This window comes from Narcine bancroftii, chromosome 5 (genome assembly GCF_036971445.1).
Source record: "Narcine bancroftii isolate sNarBan1 chromosome 5, sNarBan1.hap1, whole genome shotgun sequence".
In the NCBI taxonomy this organism is placed as follows: Eukaryota; Metazoa; Chordata; class Chondrichthyes; order Torpediniformes; family Narcinidae; genus Narcine; species Narcine bancroftii.
The window spans coordinates 219,287,087-219,304,116 of NC_091473.1; the positions used below are offsets into that span (position 1 = coordinate 219,287,087).

The 17,030-nt window shown below is 35.9% G+C and overlaps 1 protein-coding gene across 2 annotated transcripts in view; it reads left to right on the top strand.

Annotated features, from left to right (window-relative positions):
* The window catches only part of kdm5ba (lysine demethylase 5Ba), a 138,224-nt gene that overhangs the window by 23,865 nt on the left and 97,329 nt on the right, over positions 1–17,030 (top strand). For both annotated transcript variants that reach the window (XM_069941294.1, XM_069941295.1), the window contains 5 exons: positions 4,437–4,533; positions 5,284–5,393; positions 7,723–7,881; positions 10,829–10,948; positions 11,234–11,392. In XM_069941294.1, the coding sequence (XP_069797395.1) occupies positions 4,437–4,533; positions 5,284–5,393; positions 7,723–7,881; positions 10,829–10,948; positions 11,234–11,392 (645 nt within the window). The remainder of the gene's footprint in view (positions 1–4,436; positions 4,534–5,283; positions 5,394–7,722; positions 7,882–10,828; positions 10,949–11,233; positions 11,393–17,030) is intronic.

Sequence of the window (17,030 nt, forward strand, 5' to 3'; positions counted from 1 at the left end):
GAACTAAGCGAATGAATGCAATTGGAAACTTACCTAATTTTAAACCCACTTTTAAATTCGTCATAAATCCCATTAAGAAAAGTAACTGAATGTTGGACGAACGATCCAAAAACTCTCTAATCTTCGTCCAAAAACTTTGCACTTTTTCCACAAGATGCAACTGTATCTAAAAATGTCTCTTTGTATTCCACACCGAAAACATAAACCTGAATCCCTAAAACCATATTGTTTTAAACCAGCAAGGCAGCTCAACCATGGCTAAGAGGGCAATCAGAGCATAGAAGTCCCAAATAAATTGACGAGGAAAAATAGCAAATCTGAGGTCATGGAGAAATTTTGAATTGAGCAGAAGATGACAAAGGATGTAGTTAATAGTAGGACATTGAAAGGAAACTTGTAGAGAACATAAAAATCATTGCCAAAGCTTCTTGGGTATGAAAGGAGAAAGTGACTATTTAAAGCAAATGTAGGTCTTTTCCAGTCAGAATCAGTGGAATTCGTAATGGGGAACAAGGAAATGGCAAACCAATTGAATAAATTCTTTGGTTCAGCCATCACTAAGGAAGATGCACAAAAAGTTCTGAGAGAACTTGGAATCTGAGGGACAACCAATGAGTGGGATTAATGGAAATTTCTAGCAGTCACAAAATTGTGTTGGGTAAAGTGATGCCATTGGAAGTCAATAAATTCTCAGGGCTTGATAGACTTCATCCCAGAATGCTCTAGGAGGCGACCCTAGAGATGGTGGATATTTTAGAGATGATTTTCAAGCATTCCTTACATTCTGATTCAGTTCCTTTTGGATTGGAGGATAGCTAATGTAATGACACCACTTTTTAAGAAAGGATGGGGAGAGATATCAGAGAATTGTACACCAGTGAATTCATTGATGAGGAAATGCTTGAGTCAGTTGCTAAAGATGCTATTGAGCATTTGAAGAGGAGAAGCAAGATCAAATTGGCATGGATATAAAAAAAGGGAAGTTGTACTTCAGAAGTGTAGAATATTTGTGGCCTGTAGTGAACTAGTTGATGTGGTGTATTTAGGCTGTCAAAAGTATTGAATGCAGTCCCACACAAGAGATTGGGTGCAAAGTTGGAGAATATGGTAGAGAAGGTACTGATCTTGTTAGAAAATTACAGGAAATAGAAACAAAAGATAGGAGCAGGAGTAGGTCATTCGGCCCTTGGAGCCTGCTCCGTCATTCAATGAGACCATGGCTGATCTTAAAGTTCAGTACCCCGTCCCCGCCTTCTCTCCATAACCCCTAATTCCCTTATACTGAAGAAATATATCTAATTCCCTCTTAAATATTTTCAATGAACCTGCCTCTACTGCTCTCTGTGGCAATGAATTCCACAGATTCACCACCCTCTGGGTAAAGAAATTCCTCCTCATCTCGGTTCTAAATGGTTTGCCTATTATCCTCGAACCATGGCCCCGGGTTCTGGACTCCCCCACCATTGGAAACATTCCTTCCGCATCCATTTTGTCCAATCCTGCCAGAATTTTATATGTCTCTACGAGATCCCCTCTCAATCTTCTAAACTCCAGCGAGTACAATCCCAAATTGTGCAATCTCAATGGAGTCAATTAATCTTTTTTCAGATAGTAGGGTACAACAAGGTTCAGTGTTGGAACAGAGCTGTTTACAATATGTAGTAATGATCTAGGTAAAGTTATATAAAATTTGCAGATGATGCAAAGCTGGGTTGCAGAGTGAGTTGTGAGGAAGATTAAGACAGCAGGGTGAATTGGTCAAATTGGGAGAAATGGAATATGTTGTGTGGAGAGGGCACAGTCTCAGAATAAAGTCATGTTCATTTAGAATAGATGAGTAATTCCTTCAGTCAGAGGGTTGTGAATCTGTGGAATTTGTTGCCACACTGTAGTGGAGGCTATGTCATTGGGTATATTTAAAGCAAGGCAGATAGGTTCTTCATTTGTAAGGCCATCAAAGGTTATGTGGCGGTCAGGTGAATGGGTTGACATGATGGGCTGAATGGCTTAATTCTGCTCATCAGTCTTATTTTCTAAATGAAAGCTGATGTACTTTGGTGGCAGATGCAGGAAGACATATTATCTGAATGTTAAATAAATAAGGAAAAGGGGATGCGCAATGAAACTAGGGCATTAGTCATTGAAGATTTGAATGAAAGTAGAGCAGGTGAAGAAATCAAATGGTATTTTGGTCTTTATTGTTAGAGGTTTTGAATATAGAAATGGGGAGGTATTACTGCAGTTATTTGGGTAATTGGGTATTATGCAATTTTGGTCCCCTAAACTGAGAAAGACATTCTTACTAATGAGGAGGTACAATGAAGGTGTGTGTGTGTGTGTGTGTGTGTGTGTGTGTGTGTGTGTGTGTGTGTGTGTGTGTGTGTGTGTGTGTGTGTGTGTGTGTGTGTGTGTGTGTGTGTGTGTGTGTGTGTGTGTGTGTGTGTGTGTGTGTGTGTGATATATATATATATATACTGGATAGACCAGGGATATACTGATTGAATTTGGAAACATGAGAAGGGCTTGGAGGTGTTAAAATTCTGGTAGGACGAAATTGGTTAGATGCAGGAAGAATGTTCCTGTTATTTTGGAAATCCAAAACAAGAGGTCACTGTCTAAGGAGAATGGACAACTTGGGATTGAGGTGAAGAGAAATTTCTATACATAGAATTTGTATAAACTTGTGTAACTCTCAAGTTAGTCCATCGGATATATTCATAAAGAATTTGGATTTGCCTTATTAGTAAACTGATCAAGGGGTAAAGAGAGAAAGCAAGAATAGGGAACTGAAGATGTATGATCAGCTATAAATGGCTTTCTACGTTCATTGTCCCAATCACTCTCTGATATATCTATGTGCCTCTAATTCTGATCTCTTGGGCACCTCCCAAGTTTATAGCTTCCACCATTGCGTTCATTTGTTTAGGTTGTAAGCACAGAAACTTGCTCTTAAAATCTGTTTCCCTGTTCATTTGATCTTTTTAAAGATTTTTCTTGAGACCTATTTCTTCAATCAGTACACAAAAGTGCTGGAGTATCCATGCAAAGCAATAGGCAGTGACTTTTTGGGCCTGAGCCCTTCATACCTGATACTTTGTATAGCTGTTGCATGACCTACTGAGTTCATTCTCCACTTTTGTGTACTCTACGAGTTCCGCAGCATCTGCAGAATTTCTGGTTAACCTATTTCAATCATTTTGCAATCTGCCATAATTGCTGTTTTTAATTGGCTATCCTGTGAGTTGTTAGGAAATACTTAAAGCTTCTATGCAAAAAAAAACACCTCTTGATATTTCTCTTCATCTGTCTTCCTCATTGTCTCTTTTGAAATGTGTTTTGTAACCTTATTAGAGTTAAAACCCAAGTTCCTTCAATTGGCATGAATTGGATCCACTACTGATACATGATCTACATCCACTCAATTATGTTGTCTATTCACTGCATTTACAAAGGTGTGCATGGAACTTTGACCATTTAGACAATTATGATGTATGTTATTTTGAAAGTAGAATTATTCTCTGATTCCATCATAGCACTCATGGGTTTTGTTTTAGCAAACATTTTAAATTGGCCTTGGCCATTCAGTCCAATACATAAGTGGTCTGTGTCTGTGTTGAGATCCACTTTAATTGACACTTGTTTCTAGCTCAGATGTACCATCACCACGTACTTAACTGCTTTTGCATCTTCTGAATGGCAATAAAATATTGACTATGCTTATAGAATGGTGTGTTCAAAGCCCCGCAACTTCTTTACTCCAAATATGGAATACAAAGGATTTTCCTTTGTTTTCTAACCAGCTATCTTCAGTGCTTATTTTGTTACTCTGTCTAGCAGCTAACAAGTGAACAAGAAAGGGGAGCTGGAATAGACTAGTGAGCCAAAAAAAGTTGCTGGAGGAACTCTTGCTGCATCTGTTTTGGGGTGAGAAACAGTGGTGGAAACTCTGCAAGTGGCCTGGGCTGAACGGCCACAAAGGGAGAGTTTCAATGATGTGACCCAGGCTTAACTCCAGTTTAGGAACTGTTTGAATCTCATTAAACAAAACCTTATTTGAGCTATTTTGGTGATCCTTTGCCACTCTCTTTTATTAGCATATCCTTCCTTGATAGTGAATCCAAACTATACATACAATTCCAGGTACAGTGTTGCTTGTTCAAGTGCAGCTACTATGTGTTTTAGTGCAATGGTATTAATATCAATGGTTTCCCAGTATCCATTAATAACGTCAATTAGCCTGACCAATTTCCAGATTATTAATCTATATATCTGAAACTTGAAAATCTCATATGACACATCAAAGCAAGTTTAAACATTTTCACAAGTTCCAAATTGATCATCCCAAATGATGGCAATTCCATTGTCCATCCTAATATTAAATTATTATTGAAATGGAATAGGAGATCCAAATTATTATGTTCATTTTTAATTTGCAGATGGGAGATGTTAAGGCGGAGCCCATTGATGTTACTGAAGTTCATGCTCATGACCTGCGACCAAAAACAAGGAGTGGATCAATGAAATGTGAAAGTGGTATGCTGTGTAATGTTTATTATCTTCTAAGCCCATTTCAACCACTGTCCTTATGAGGAATTCATTTCTAAGAACAGTTTAGGATTTTTGTATTCATTTTGCATCAGAAACTGAAATATTTTTTAAAAACAAAGTTTAAAAAATGATTAGCATAAGTTGAGGATAGCCATCATTTGATATTTAATTAGCAATTTAATCCAATAAGTAATTGAAAGCAGCAAACTAGGTACTGAAGAGAAGGCATCTATTGTACAAGCATGCTCAATGACCAAGTATTTGAAAATTCAGTGGGAGTCAGATTAAACCTTTTGTAACAAAACATAGCAAGTTGGATTTACCTCATTCAAATAAGAGATGGATGTATTTCTGGACATTAAGGAATTAATGGACACAGAAATGATTCTGGGGTTGATCTGCCATGATCTTAATGACAGCAAAGCTGTGTGAGCTTCACCTCTATTTTTGATGTTCTACAAATGGAAAATTAATAGCATTCTGGAAGTGCTCTTTTGCTTTTAGTGGTGAGAAACATAGGGTTAGTTTTTCATGGGAGCTGTCTATACTTTGTTCCATTGCAGCCCTTAAGTTTAGGCCCAAACCAATATTTTATGCCTTCAGCTTTAAAAAAAATTCGATTGTGTCACGTTTCCAGATTTTTCTTTTCACCCTCTACTATTTTTCATGGACAGTGTAGATTGTATGTCTTTGTGATGTGTCTTTTCAGAACTTAGTTATTTTTCTAAAATCTAGAGAAGTACAGTATGACTGGAGTGAAGAAGGAGGGAAGTGAAAATCGTACCAATGATCCAGAGCGAACCAGAGCACTGAGAAACAACAGAAGTACCATTGCCTCTAATATAGTAGGTATTCTTAGATAAGTTTTAATTAGTAGTTGGTTGGGGTGGGGAAGAAAAGGATAATTCTAACATTCTTGACATTCATTATTAACTTGACAATAAATTCTATATTTGTATGCTTAGCACAAGGGTCAGGTAGGATATGTGTTTGCTACATTTTAAGGCTATTCAGATATACAGCCCAACATCCCCAATGAAAAATAAATGACACTGATATAAACATTAATGCTGTGGTGATCATTGTGCCCCTGAAGGAATTTCCATTTTGGATACTGTTGGGGTATGATTCTCTGGAGGAGTGCAGGCAGAACTACATAGAAGCAAGGAAAAGGAGAAGGAAAATGATAGTAATTGGGGTAGTTAAGCAGACAGTGTCCATGGGCATGACTTCAGAATGGGTTGTTACCTCGATCAAGTTAAGATTAAGATAATGCTTCAGTGCTAAGGTTCGAACATCCTAAAAGTAAATAAATGAGGGAGTGGAATTGATAAGATTACTTTGACGACTGGCATCAACCATTGGTTGAATCTGCTACTATGATGCACGAACATGTATAATAAACCATTAGAAGGAATGTGAAGTATGAAGATAGCAATAAGAGTTGGGTGTAGGATAACAGAGCTAGAAAAGAGAAAACTTGTTTGAAACTGCAGAAAGATGGATAAAACAAGTAAAGGTAGCAGAAAATCTCTGGTAAAATGAAGCAAAGATTCTGTAAATGAAACTATTTGGCTCATAGATTAATGAGATTAGTTCGAGAGGTTGGCGAAGAAATTTGTGAAATGTTGGTGGGAACTGTAGAAAATGCAGATTGGCTAACATCAGTGAAGAGATCAAATCTGAGTTAGTGTTGTAGATGGATAACCCAAATCAAAACTGATCAGTTCTGGTACAGAGAAAATAAGTTGCGTTGAATGTGATGGTCTGGAGGCTGCAAAGTAATGATCGATGACTAGATGTTTTTTCTCAAGCTTGCATTGAGGATATTTGAACAGTACAGTAGGTCACAGGCAGGTATTTGGAGTGAGAGCAAGATGAAGAATTGAAACCACAGAAATGGAAGGTTAGAGTTACCAATGCAAACTTGTGTATGTTCTGCAAAGCAGAGGATACACATCCTATCAAAAAGGCAGGTGGGCAGAGGGGTTGGGGTGGCTCTGCATGAACAGTGCCAAAGCAATGTTACTGGAGTTGGAGTTGTACCATTGTGTAACCACACCAGCCCGAAAGGAACTGAATCAATTGAAGGGTCCCAGATCTGAAATGTAATTTTTTTTCCCCATGCATGTAGTTTAATTTGCTGAGCATTGCAGCACTTTTCTATTAATTTTAGTTGAAATAGCATGTTGGAATCAGCAACATAGAAAAATAAAGGGGCGACATCATAGGATTATTTTGGATGAAGGAACAAATTGGTTCCTGGGCTAAACCAGTCTATAGAATTATAGAAAGAAATTGGAGCAAGAGGTGATTTGGCCCTTTGAGCTTGTCTGCCATTCAATGCAAATATGTTTTTCTGTCTCAGTAGGCCCTTTTATCGAGGGGGGGGGAATAAAGCGAATGTAAAGACGGATTCTGTCTTTACATCCCTGCACTTGCCTTCATAAAAGGATCGAAGGCAGCTTGACTGCTTGTACTCACTCCAGCTTCCATCTGCCTAGGGGGGGTACACTTAGAGGTGGAGTGAAGTCACTCCACCTCTTGCATAAAAGGATTGCCACTGGAGGTGGCTCCAAACAGTTGTGCTGACAGCCCTGCTGTGCTGTCACAGAGCGGCTGGTGAAGCTATCTGGCTTATGCCCCTCCTCTTGCTTATGCTGGTGGGGCCATTACAGAGCAGCAGCTACTGTTCTACACATCCCGTCCCCTTTTGCACTGAGAAGATGGTGTGCTGCTCTGGGCTATATAAAGGACTGCGCTATCTGCCATTTCTGTTCCTTTCATAAGAGGTAAATTTGCTTTTTTTTTAAAAAAAACTTGAGCAGGTAATAAGCTACTTTTGTGCATAAAAATCCCTAATTCTGTGACACTTTGTATACCCCTTAAAACCTTCCAGAAACCAAGCTTAAATATAAAGCTATCCCAACATGTGTCTGGGTTCTGTTCTGACCGACCAGTCGTATCTTGAAATGGTCATAAACATGGCTTGTAGAAGTCATAAATTAATTCAAAATCATGTATTGAACTTGATAGTGAGCAGATGTTATCATTACATTTCAGTAAAATCTAGATAAGGTCAAGAAGTGGGGGGTAGAGATATAAAGGCTTCTTGAGGGATTTTTTGGATTTCTTCTGGGAACTTTGCCATGAATTAAATGCTTTTTTTTGTAGGTGGACTTGTATGTTTGTCTGATATGTGGACAAGGTAATGAAGAGGATCGACTTCTTCTCTGTGATGGCTGTGATGATAGTTACCACACTTTCTGTCTGATTCCTCCCCTACATGATGTTCCCAAGGGTGATTGGAGGTGTCCAAAATGCCTGGCTCAGGTTGGTAACTGGAATCCTCCTCTAGGCACCATAGTTGTGCAGCAATATGTCTGCCTTCACAGTATTTGCCTTTGGATAAACTTATTAATTCTTAAAATTTAAAACTGATAAATGTAGGATGAAGTTGGTATGTCATATAGTTCAGGTTTTAATTGATTTAAGTATCTGGTTAATTTCAAAGCAAAGAAATAGATGCCCTTCACTGCACTACCCCAAAATTCTGAATGCTGTGTGACCTACTAAGATTCTCCAGCACTTTCGTGTGCTACACTAGATGCCAGCATCTGCATATTTCTACGTTCTGCTCCAGCATGTTGAGAATAGATGAGTACTTGGTATGATATGGTTTATGTCTATCAATAATGGAAAGGGAAATTACAAATAAATTCTTGTGCTTTAATCATGCCCAATTTACATACAAGGTAATATGTTAAAATTAATTTTTCATTTTGGTTCTGGAAGACATTCACTTGCTGTTGCTCTTGGCTAGAGATTTAGGTTCCACTGAGATTCTCAACTCTACAAAAACTTAACTCATTAGTCTATGCCATTGGTTCTCAACCTTTTTCTTTCCACTCTCATACCACTTTAAGTAATCTCTATGCTATCGGTGCTCTGTGATTAGTAAGGGATTGCTCAAGGTGGTATGTGAGTAGGAAGGGAAGGATGAGAATCACTGCTCTAGACCAATTGTTACTGAAATAAAATTGTCATTGGCTCATTTCCTTTGGAATTATGAAACAATGCATATAATATGTCAATTAGGTACGATTAACACAGTGGTTTTCAAACTTTTTCTTTCTACCTGCATACCACCTTGAGCAATCCCTTACTAATCACAGAGCACCTATGGCATAGGGAATACTTAGTGGTATGTGAGGGGAAGAAAAAGGTTGAGAACCACTTGTCTACATTGTCCTCAATCTTTGCCATGTTATGGAACTAATTTCTTCATCCTGTGTAACATCTGCAGGTCCCACATTGGCCTCATCAACCACTACAAAATCCACATGGAGTTGAAACAACTCGTTCTGTTTTCTTACCATGCTATGCATGTTAATTAGCTGTATCACACTCAAAACAAACTTTCTCACTGAATCTTGGTATATGGCAATAAACTTGAACTTTTATTATCTTAAATCTGTGATCCTAGAACTTGACCTGCCCATTAATAGAACTGATTTGTCTTATCTACATTGATGAATATGTACACCTGTATTTGCACTTGATGTATCCTATATGGATTAAGTGAGGTCCAAATGACATGTTGGTTAATAAATTGGTGTGTACCATCCAAGTTAGAATGGCAAGTGGAAAGCAAGTTTATCCCATTAGCAGGAAGCTCAAGCAAAGAAATGGTTGTTGAATGTTCTGACTGTTACCTTTATAGTTCCACACAGCTCTGCAACTGATGCTTTGATTTTGTAGTGCTGCAAAAGGTAGATATCAATAGAGTTGCTGCAGATAATGTATTAATATGGATAAAGGTTTGGTTAATCAATACAAGCCAGAGAGTTAGGATAAATGGGTGTTTCTCTAGTTGGCAATCATTAATGAGAGGGATGCTCCAGTGATTGGTGCTAGGCCTCCAGCTGTTTACAATATACATAAATGATTTGGAAGAGGAGATTAATTGTAGCATAACTAAGTTAGCAGGTGACGTTAAAATAAGTGTCAGAGCCCAATTTGAGCATGGCAGGTTAAAAAAAATTCAACTTTTTTTTCAACTTGTGACATCATGTCACCGCCAAGAATTTTAGCAGATAACTGTCAATTTCGGTAAAGTGGCTTTTGGATAATCAGAAACATGATGTACTGGGCTTGGAGGTGCTGCAGCAGAAGTTCATTAGGTTGATTCCAGAGATGAAGAGGTTAGCTGATAAGAGATTGTGTTGTTTGGGGGCTATACTGTCTAGAATTCAGAAGGTTGAAAGTACCCTTTGACTTGAAGAAAGTGGGATGAACCAAAGGAAAAGTTTTGAGGGTGATAACAAAATAAAGTTGACATGTGTAACTCTAGTTAGTACTGTATATCTTCTGTATTCTAGTCCTCTAAATATAACATTGAATATTTTCTGGAGTATAATTGTTCCCAAAGGACTGACAGTTTTTAGATTATTGGGATTTTATTTACCTTCCACTGCTTGAAAGAGGACAAATTCATATCTATTTGCTCAAAAGTGTTATCCATTGGTTAATCTATTGAATCTTGTAATTAATGCTTCTATCCACATTGATTACAATGCCATTTTTCTTTGTATAAAACATGAAGTTTAACAAAATCATGCATAATACTTTCTCTATTTTGGACCTTTGTCATTGCAGTGTTTGCAGTATGCCAAAATAAGTACTGACTGTGATTTCTATGACTTTTGATGCTAGGCTAGCTTGCTAGCCACATCAATAAATAGTCTTCAATTCAGTAAGTTTCAGTGTAAGACTATCTGTGGGGAAACTACTTCATCCTTTCTGAAAATCAATTTAAGTAACATCCAGAGATTTATCACTCTTCTACTTACCACCTTTTCAAATAAGATTCAAAAGGTTTGTTAGGCTGAGGACGTGAGAATTTTTTTCCAGCCAGAGGGTAGTTTTCATCTGGAACTAAGGAAATAAAACATTAAAAATGTATCATCATGTTGCTGTTAAACCTGATCTTTGTGGAAGTATTTTGCTATTGTGCATCCTCAACACATTTTCTTCCTCTTGTGTTTAGTTGGACATTTTAAAAGTCCTTTGAGCCAGACTTTCTCACCTAATGAAGTGGATTGATTACCTTGATATATCCTCTCCTTATTCAACAAGCTTTATTTTCAGCATATTATGAAAATTGTGAAATGGATCAATACATCCCCAAACTTTATATTATAATTTAGGGCAGCAATTAATTGTGGCAAAACCACCAAGCGTTCAACACACACAATGAAGATCTTTGTTTTTATTTTAGGAGTGCAGCAAACCTCAGGAAGCTTTTGGGTTTGAGCAAGCTCCTAGAGACTACACACTCCGTGCATTTGGAGAAATGGCAGATGCCTTTAAATCTGATTACTTCAATATGCCAGTTCATGTGAGTGCGCTTCAGATTTAGAAAAAAAATAAGGAATTTAATATCCAAGTATGATCTTTTTGTTATAATCAGAATAAACATCATTTAGTAATTCTTGTCAATATATTGTGTATATCAAAGTTGTAGAATAAAGCTCACCTAACTTGTAACAACCTATATCAGTGGTCCTCTAATGGACATTTTACAATTTATTGCAAAGAAACCAATTCTGTATTGGATAATCATTTTCTTCTGTTCTCTCAAACCCCACCCCTCATCCCAAATTATAAATGGGCAAAAACACAGATGGTTCCAACAGAGCTAGTGGAGAAGGAATTTTGGCGCCTGGTTAGCACCATTGAAGAAGATGTTACAGTGGAATATGGAGCAGACATTGCATCTAAAGAATTTGGAAGTGGTTTCCCCATCAAAAATGGCAAAATTAAATTGCGACCTGATGAACAGGTATGGCTATTGCTTTAAATGCAAAATTCTCCTATGATAATGGCAAGATTGCACAAGTAGCAAAAAAGACTAATCACAATTCCAAGTAAATAGCCCAAGTATGGCTGAGACTGCTCCAGTATTTTTTTCAATGAATTTTCCAGATTTGCTGCTTTCTTTAATTTTAAATGTTTTGAAAAATTGGTGAATTTCAATTAAGATTCATCAGGCAGAATGTAGAAACAACTGCAATTTATAAATGTATTTTTGCCGTTGAATTAACTGAAGTGTTATGAGAGATGTTGCTAAAATTGTAGTTGGCAGTTGTGATTTGATCTTTCCCTCATTGCGCAGACTCATCAGTGTGCTAATATGTTCTTTAAAATTCAAAATTTTTCTGCTCAGTAGTAACATTTTCATGTATACAGGCATACCTTGTATAACACGGTTAATACATTCCAAACAAGAGCAGCATTATGGAAAGGCCCACTGTTTAAAGCAGTATGATTTATTTTAATATGTTCCAATCCTATAATTATTTATTCTTTTACCTAGAATGTTCATACAAACATGTGCATTTACATAAAAAATGAAAGGGATATGTAAAACTGAAAAATGGCATTTTTATTGGCAATTAGTGAACATTGTATATTTAAGAAAATATTTATCTAATGTACAGTAGTTTGCACTAATTAATTCCAGCTCCTGCTGCCTGTCTCAGGCAAACTCAGCCTGCAATTCTCATAATGCACAATCCATCTGAAGGGAGACTTGGGTTGTGGAGATGCAGAACCATGAAATCGTTGGATGCCTGCCTTCGGCTTGGGATGGGGCCTGCCTGCGTTATATCAAAACATGAACTATTCAAAACCATGTTAAACAGGGTATGCCTGTATTTATTAGTAAGCATTGTTTAATATCGATGGAACGAAGGTGTCAGAGGTGAGACTTTGCTGTACGTAGTTGCCCTTGGGGGTGTTGGTGAACTGCTGGCCTGAAATGCTCCATTTTTTTCCAGGATTTAGACTCTGATATTGAAGGAAATATTTTCATATCAAGTGATGTGATGCTTAGGAAGTAAATATGCAAATGATCTTGTTGAATGTCTGATTCCTTTAACCTCAGTGTTGGAGATTGGGTGGTTGGGAAATGCTGTTGAAGAAGTAGCCTTAGCAAGTAATTACCAACCCTGGCGTTCTTGTGATGGAAGAAATAATGTTTTAGAATGGAAGAAAGGCCACTCGGAACAAGTAGAATTGTCCTTTATTTCTTAACTAGTTGGAACTGCACTCATGCAGGTAAGTGGAAAGGTCTTAACTGGTGTCTTACAGTTAATAGAGAGAGTTGGATATAATGGGGGCCAGTCACTCTTTGCTGGTTTTAGTTTACAAGATGATTTGAAATACCAGCCAACATGATCCAAAGAGGAATCAGTATATTCAATTACTATAGTTGGATTACACATAATTGGTTCCTAATTGTTCAAACTCTTATATGCAAAGTGGTACAATCTTTGATAAACTGAAAATCTTAAGAGTTTGTAGATCTTTGAAGATGGTAGGGAAGACCAAAGATAGTTTTATGTTCAAGGCAGATGCCTCAGCATTTTTAAAAAAAACAGCATCAGTTTAATGGTTTGAAAACTCATTGGGCAGCTATTTGAGTATTGTTTAAGTTTTGGAAACCACAAACGAGGAAAGGTGTGCAGATGTCAGGGACAACAGCTTAATTACGTTGAAAGACAAGGGAGTCATTTTGCTTTTTATGATGACCATTTAAGCAGTGGGATTAAAAAATTATAAAATATTTTCTTTTTTAAAAAAAAAAAAAATCTCCATGACAAAAGAGTCATAACCAGGTGGCAGATTTGGGGTAATTCCCTTTTTTCCTTTATGCAGCAAATTCTTATGTCTGCAAATGTGACATATTATTGAAAAGCAGATTCAATAATATTCTTTGTAAACTAATTGGACTGGTATCTGAAGAACGAAACATTTAGGACAGTGGGAAAGAGCTGGGGAGTGGAAATTGATTCAAATTTTTCCTCTGGTACAGAACAAACATAATCAGAATTGGGTTGTTGTGAACATGCCATATATAAAATTTGTTGTTTTGCACCAGCAGTATTGTGCAGAACAGAGTGCAAAAATTCTCATAGATTACAATTTCTTAAATACAAGACTAAAAAAAATAACTAGTGCAAAGAAAAAGTGAGATAGTCTCTCCATGGGTTCATTGTCCATTCAGAGATCTGATGATGAAGGGGAAGAAGCTGTTTTCCTGATGGTAGTGATGAGAAAAGGGCATGATCTAAGTGATGAGGGTGCTTGATGAAAGCACTGTTTTCTTGGGACAATACCTTTAATAGAGTGAAGACTAATGCCCATGATGTGCTGTCTGGGTTTACAACCCACCTATCCTGTGCATTGGTACCTCCATACCAGGCAGTGCTGTAACCAGTCAGAATGCTCTCCACGAATACTGTATACTGGGTCTTTGGTGACATTATCAAATCTCTTAAAGCTCCTAGTGAAATATAGGACTGGCTTACATCCTTCATGATTGCATTGACATTGGTTGTCCCAGGATAGGTTTATCTTTCTTTTTAAAATTTTTATTGAGTTTAACATAAATGCAGAATTGACAGTTACGTATTAATTCATTTGTATACAAGTAAGCATGCACAAAACAGTGGGGGGGAAAAAAAAGTAGATAATTGCTTATACCTGTACCTTTTATTAAAAAAAAACATTTAATTGAAATTATGTTTGCAACCGTGTTAAACCCATTTGTTGAAATAACTTGTATAAAATAAAAGAAAAAAACTAAATCTAATCTATTCTCTCCCTCTAATCAAGGTTACCTTATAAATTAATAAAAAAACAATAATGTGGAACCACTGGCAACTCCCCTTCCCAGAGAAAAGGCAATGATCTACCAGAACATATAATAATTTTTAACCAGCAGAACATATAATAATTTTTAATTCTTCCAATGATTAAATAAAAATGGTAATAATGGCCCCATAATTTCTTAAATTCAAACTTTATCTTTAATGCTATATCTAATTTTCTCTAAACATTGTCATATAACCACTGTGTATGAGTAGGAGATGAATATCTTTCCTTTCCAATAAAATTGGCTATCAACGTGGTAAAAGCTAAAACTTTTTCCAGAGATGCTGATATAAGTTTATATAAATCACAAGAAAACCAAAGTAATTAACGGGCAAGGCTCTAAATTAATCTTAAGAATCATTGATAAAGTTTAGAAAATGTCTTTCCAGAATCTCTCTAAATTTGGGCACTCATAAATATATGGATCAAAGAAGCTTCAAAAATTTTAAATTTCTCACATAATGGATCAATATCTGCATAAAAACAAGATAATTTAAGTTTGGATATATGAATTCTGTCTACCACCTTAAATTGTAATAATCAGTGTCTTACACAAAATGAGGGCTCATTAATCAAGATGAGAGTACCAATTTTCATCTGAAAATGTTAAATTCAAATCTCATTGCCAATTGCTCTTGATTCCAGCCATGGGAACTGAATTTAAATACAATAAATTATTATAAATACACGATGCTAATCCATGTGAAAATAAAACTAAATTTAAAAAACAGATCAAGAAAATCAGCATTGGAAATTTGCGGAAAATACAAAAGCTTAGACTGAACAAAATGTCTAATTTGTAAATATCTAAAGTGTCTATTGGAAAGATTAAATTTAGGTGATAATTGTTCAATTATGTCATAAAGATATTGAAACTTTGAATACCTATTCCTTGAAACCTGCATCCAACAAAGATGGTTATCTATAATAGGACCAGCCAGTGAAAAACAATTCTGAAGAATTTCCTAAATTGTGCCCAGATTCTCAACGTATTTCTCATTAATGGATTATGGAATAATTTGGAAAAGGAAAATGGGGTTTAAAAAAATCCTAAAATTATCATCATAGAAAATTTTTTTGGACAGCTGAAATTCTTTTTCTACCCAAGACTGACTTATCCAAATGTAATAATGGAAGTAAATTATGTATGTTAATCGCCCAATAGTACAATCTAAAATCTGGAATTGATAATCCTATATTTATTGTGGTCTTTTGAAGATGGGCTTTATTTATACATGTTTCGGCCCCCCCCCCCCCCCCCCACCCCGGCCATATACAAGTAGAAATTGCCAAATCCAGCGAGCTGAAAAAAGATTGGGGATAAAATTTGGTAACGTTTGTAAAAGATTTTTAAAAATCAAAGTACTCATTTTAATCGAATTATTAAGTCCCATCATTGTAATAGATAAGGGTGACCAACCTAAGATTAAACTATCATTATTGAGTAATATCCAGAATTTCTCTTTCAATAAGTTTAATAACTTTTCATAATTGTAATTCCTAAATATTGGAAATGTTCTTTCACTATTTTAAATGGAAAATTGGAATAACCTGCAAAAGGACCATTTTGAGTGGACAAGTTCACTCATAAGTAAATTTTTATAACCCAAGAACTGACTGAATCTATCAAACAAAATTAATATGCTTGGTATAGAAATTTCAGGATTTGAAATGTAAAGCAGTAAATCATCTGCATAAAGTGATAGTTTATGTTCAGTCCTACTCTAATTATGTCATTAAATTCTCTACACTGTCGGAGAGCAACGGCTAATGGTTCTAATACTATATCAAAAAGCAAAGGATTTAACAGGCAACCCAGTTGTGTTCCCCTGTATTAAACCTATCCGATTGCTGTAAATTTAGAGCAAACCGGCACTTTAGGGCATGAATACATTAATCCATTTAATAAAATCTGGATCAAAATTAAATTTACCGAGTGCAGCTAAAAGATAACCCTCATCTAACTTTTTTTTAAAACTTTATTTAAAGATTTTATCACAAGAATAAAGAGAAAAATTACATTTAAAGAAAAGATAAAAAAATAAAATAATAAAATTACAATACAACATTAGTAACCTAACTTAAATCCAACTAACCCCCCCCCCCCCAATAATCACAACACAACATTAATGACCTAATTTAAATCAGTCTAACCCCCCCCCCCACACATATACGGCCACTAAAAAAAATAAATCTATTTTAAAAAAATACCCACCCTTCCCCCCCATAAAGAGTGAAGAGTTAGTAAAATTAATAAAATTATATATATTAAAAAAAAACACTCACCAACAAGAAAAATAATAATGAAAAAAAAATCATCAAATCTAAAATATCACACTTAAAAACATATTTAAGTCAAACTTAATTGCATGTACTTAACAAATGGAGTCCACTTCAGCTTATAAAATGACATCTTATCTTGAATTGAGAAAGATATCTTTTCCATAATTAAACAGGATTTCATCTCTAAACACCACCTATCCAAAGTTGATATATTTCTATCTTTCCAAGTAAGCGCTATACATTTCTTGGCCACAGCTAAGGCTAAATAGATAAAAGAAATCTGATAATCATTTAATCCTAAGTCAATTAATGATTGCATATTCCCTAATAAAAATATATCAGGATCTAATACAACATAGATATTATGTAAACTATTAAATATAGATTATATACCTTTCCAAAACTGTTGCAATCGATCACAAAACCAAACAGTATGTAAAAAAAAAAAGTATTAGCCGTCTGATCACAGCGAAAACAAC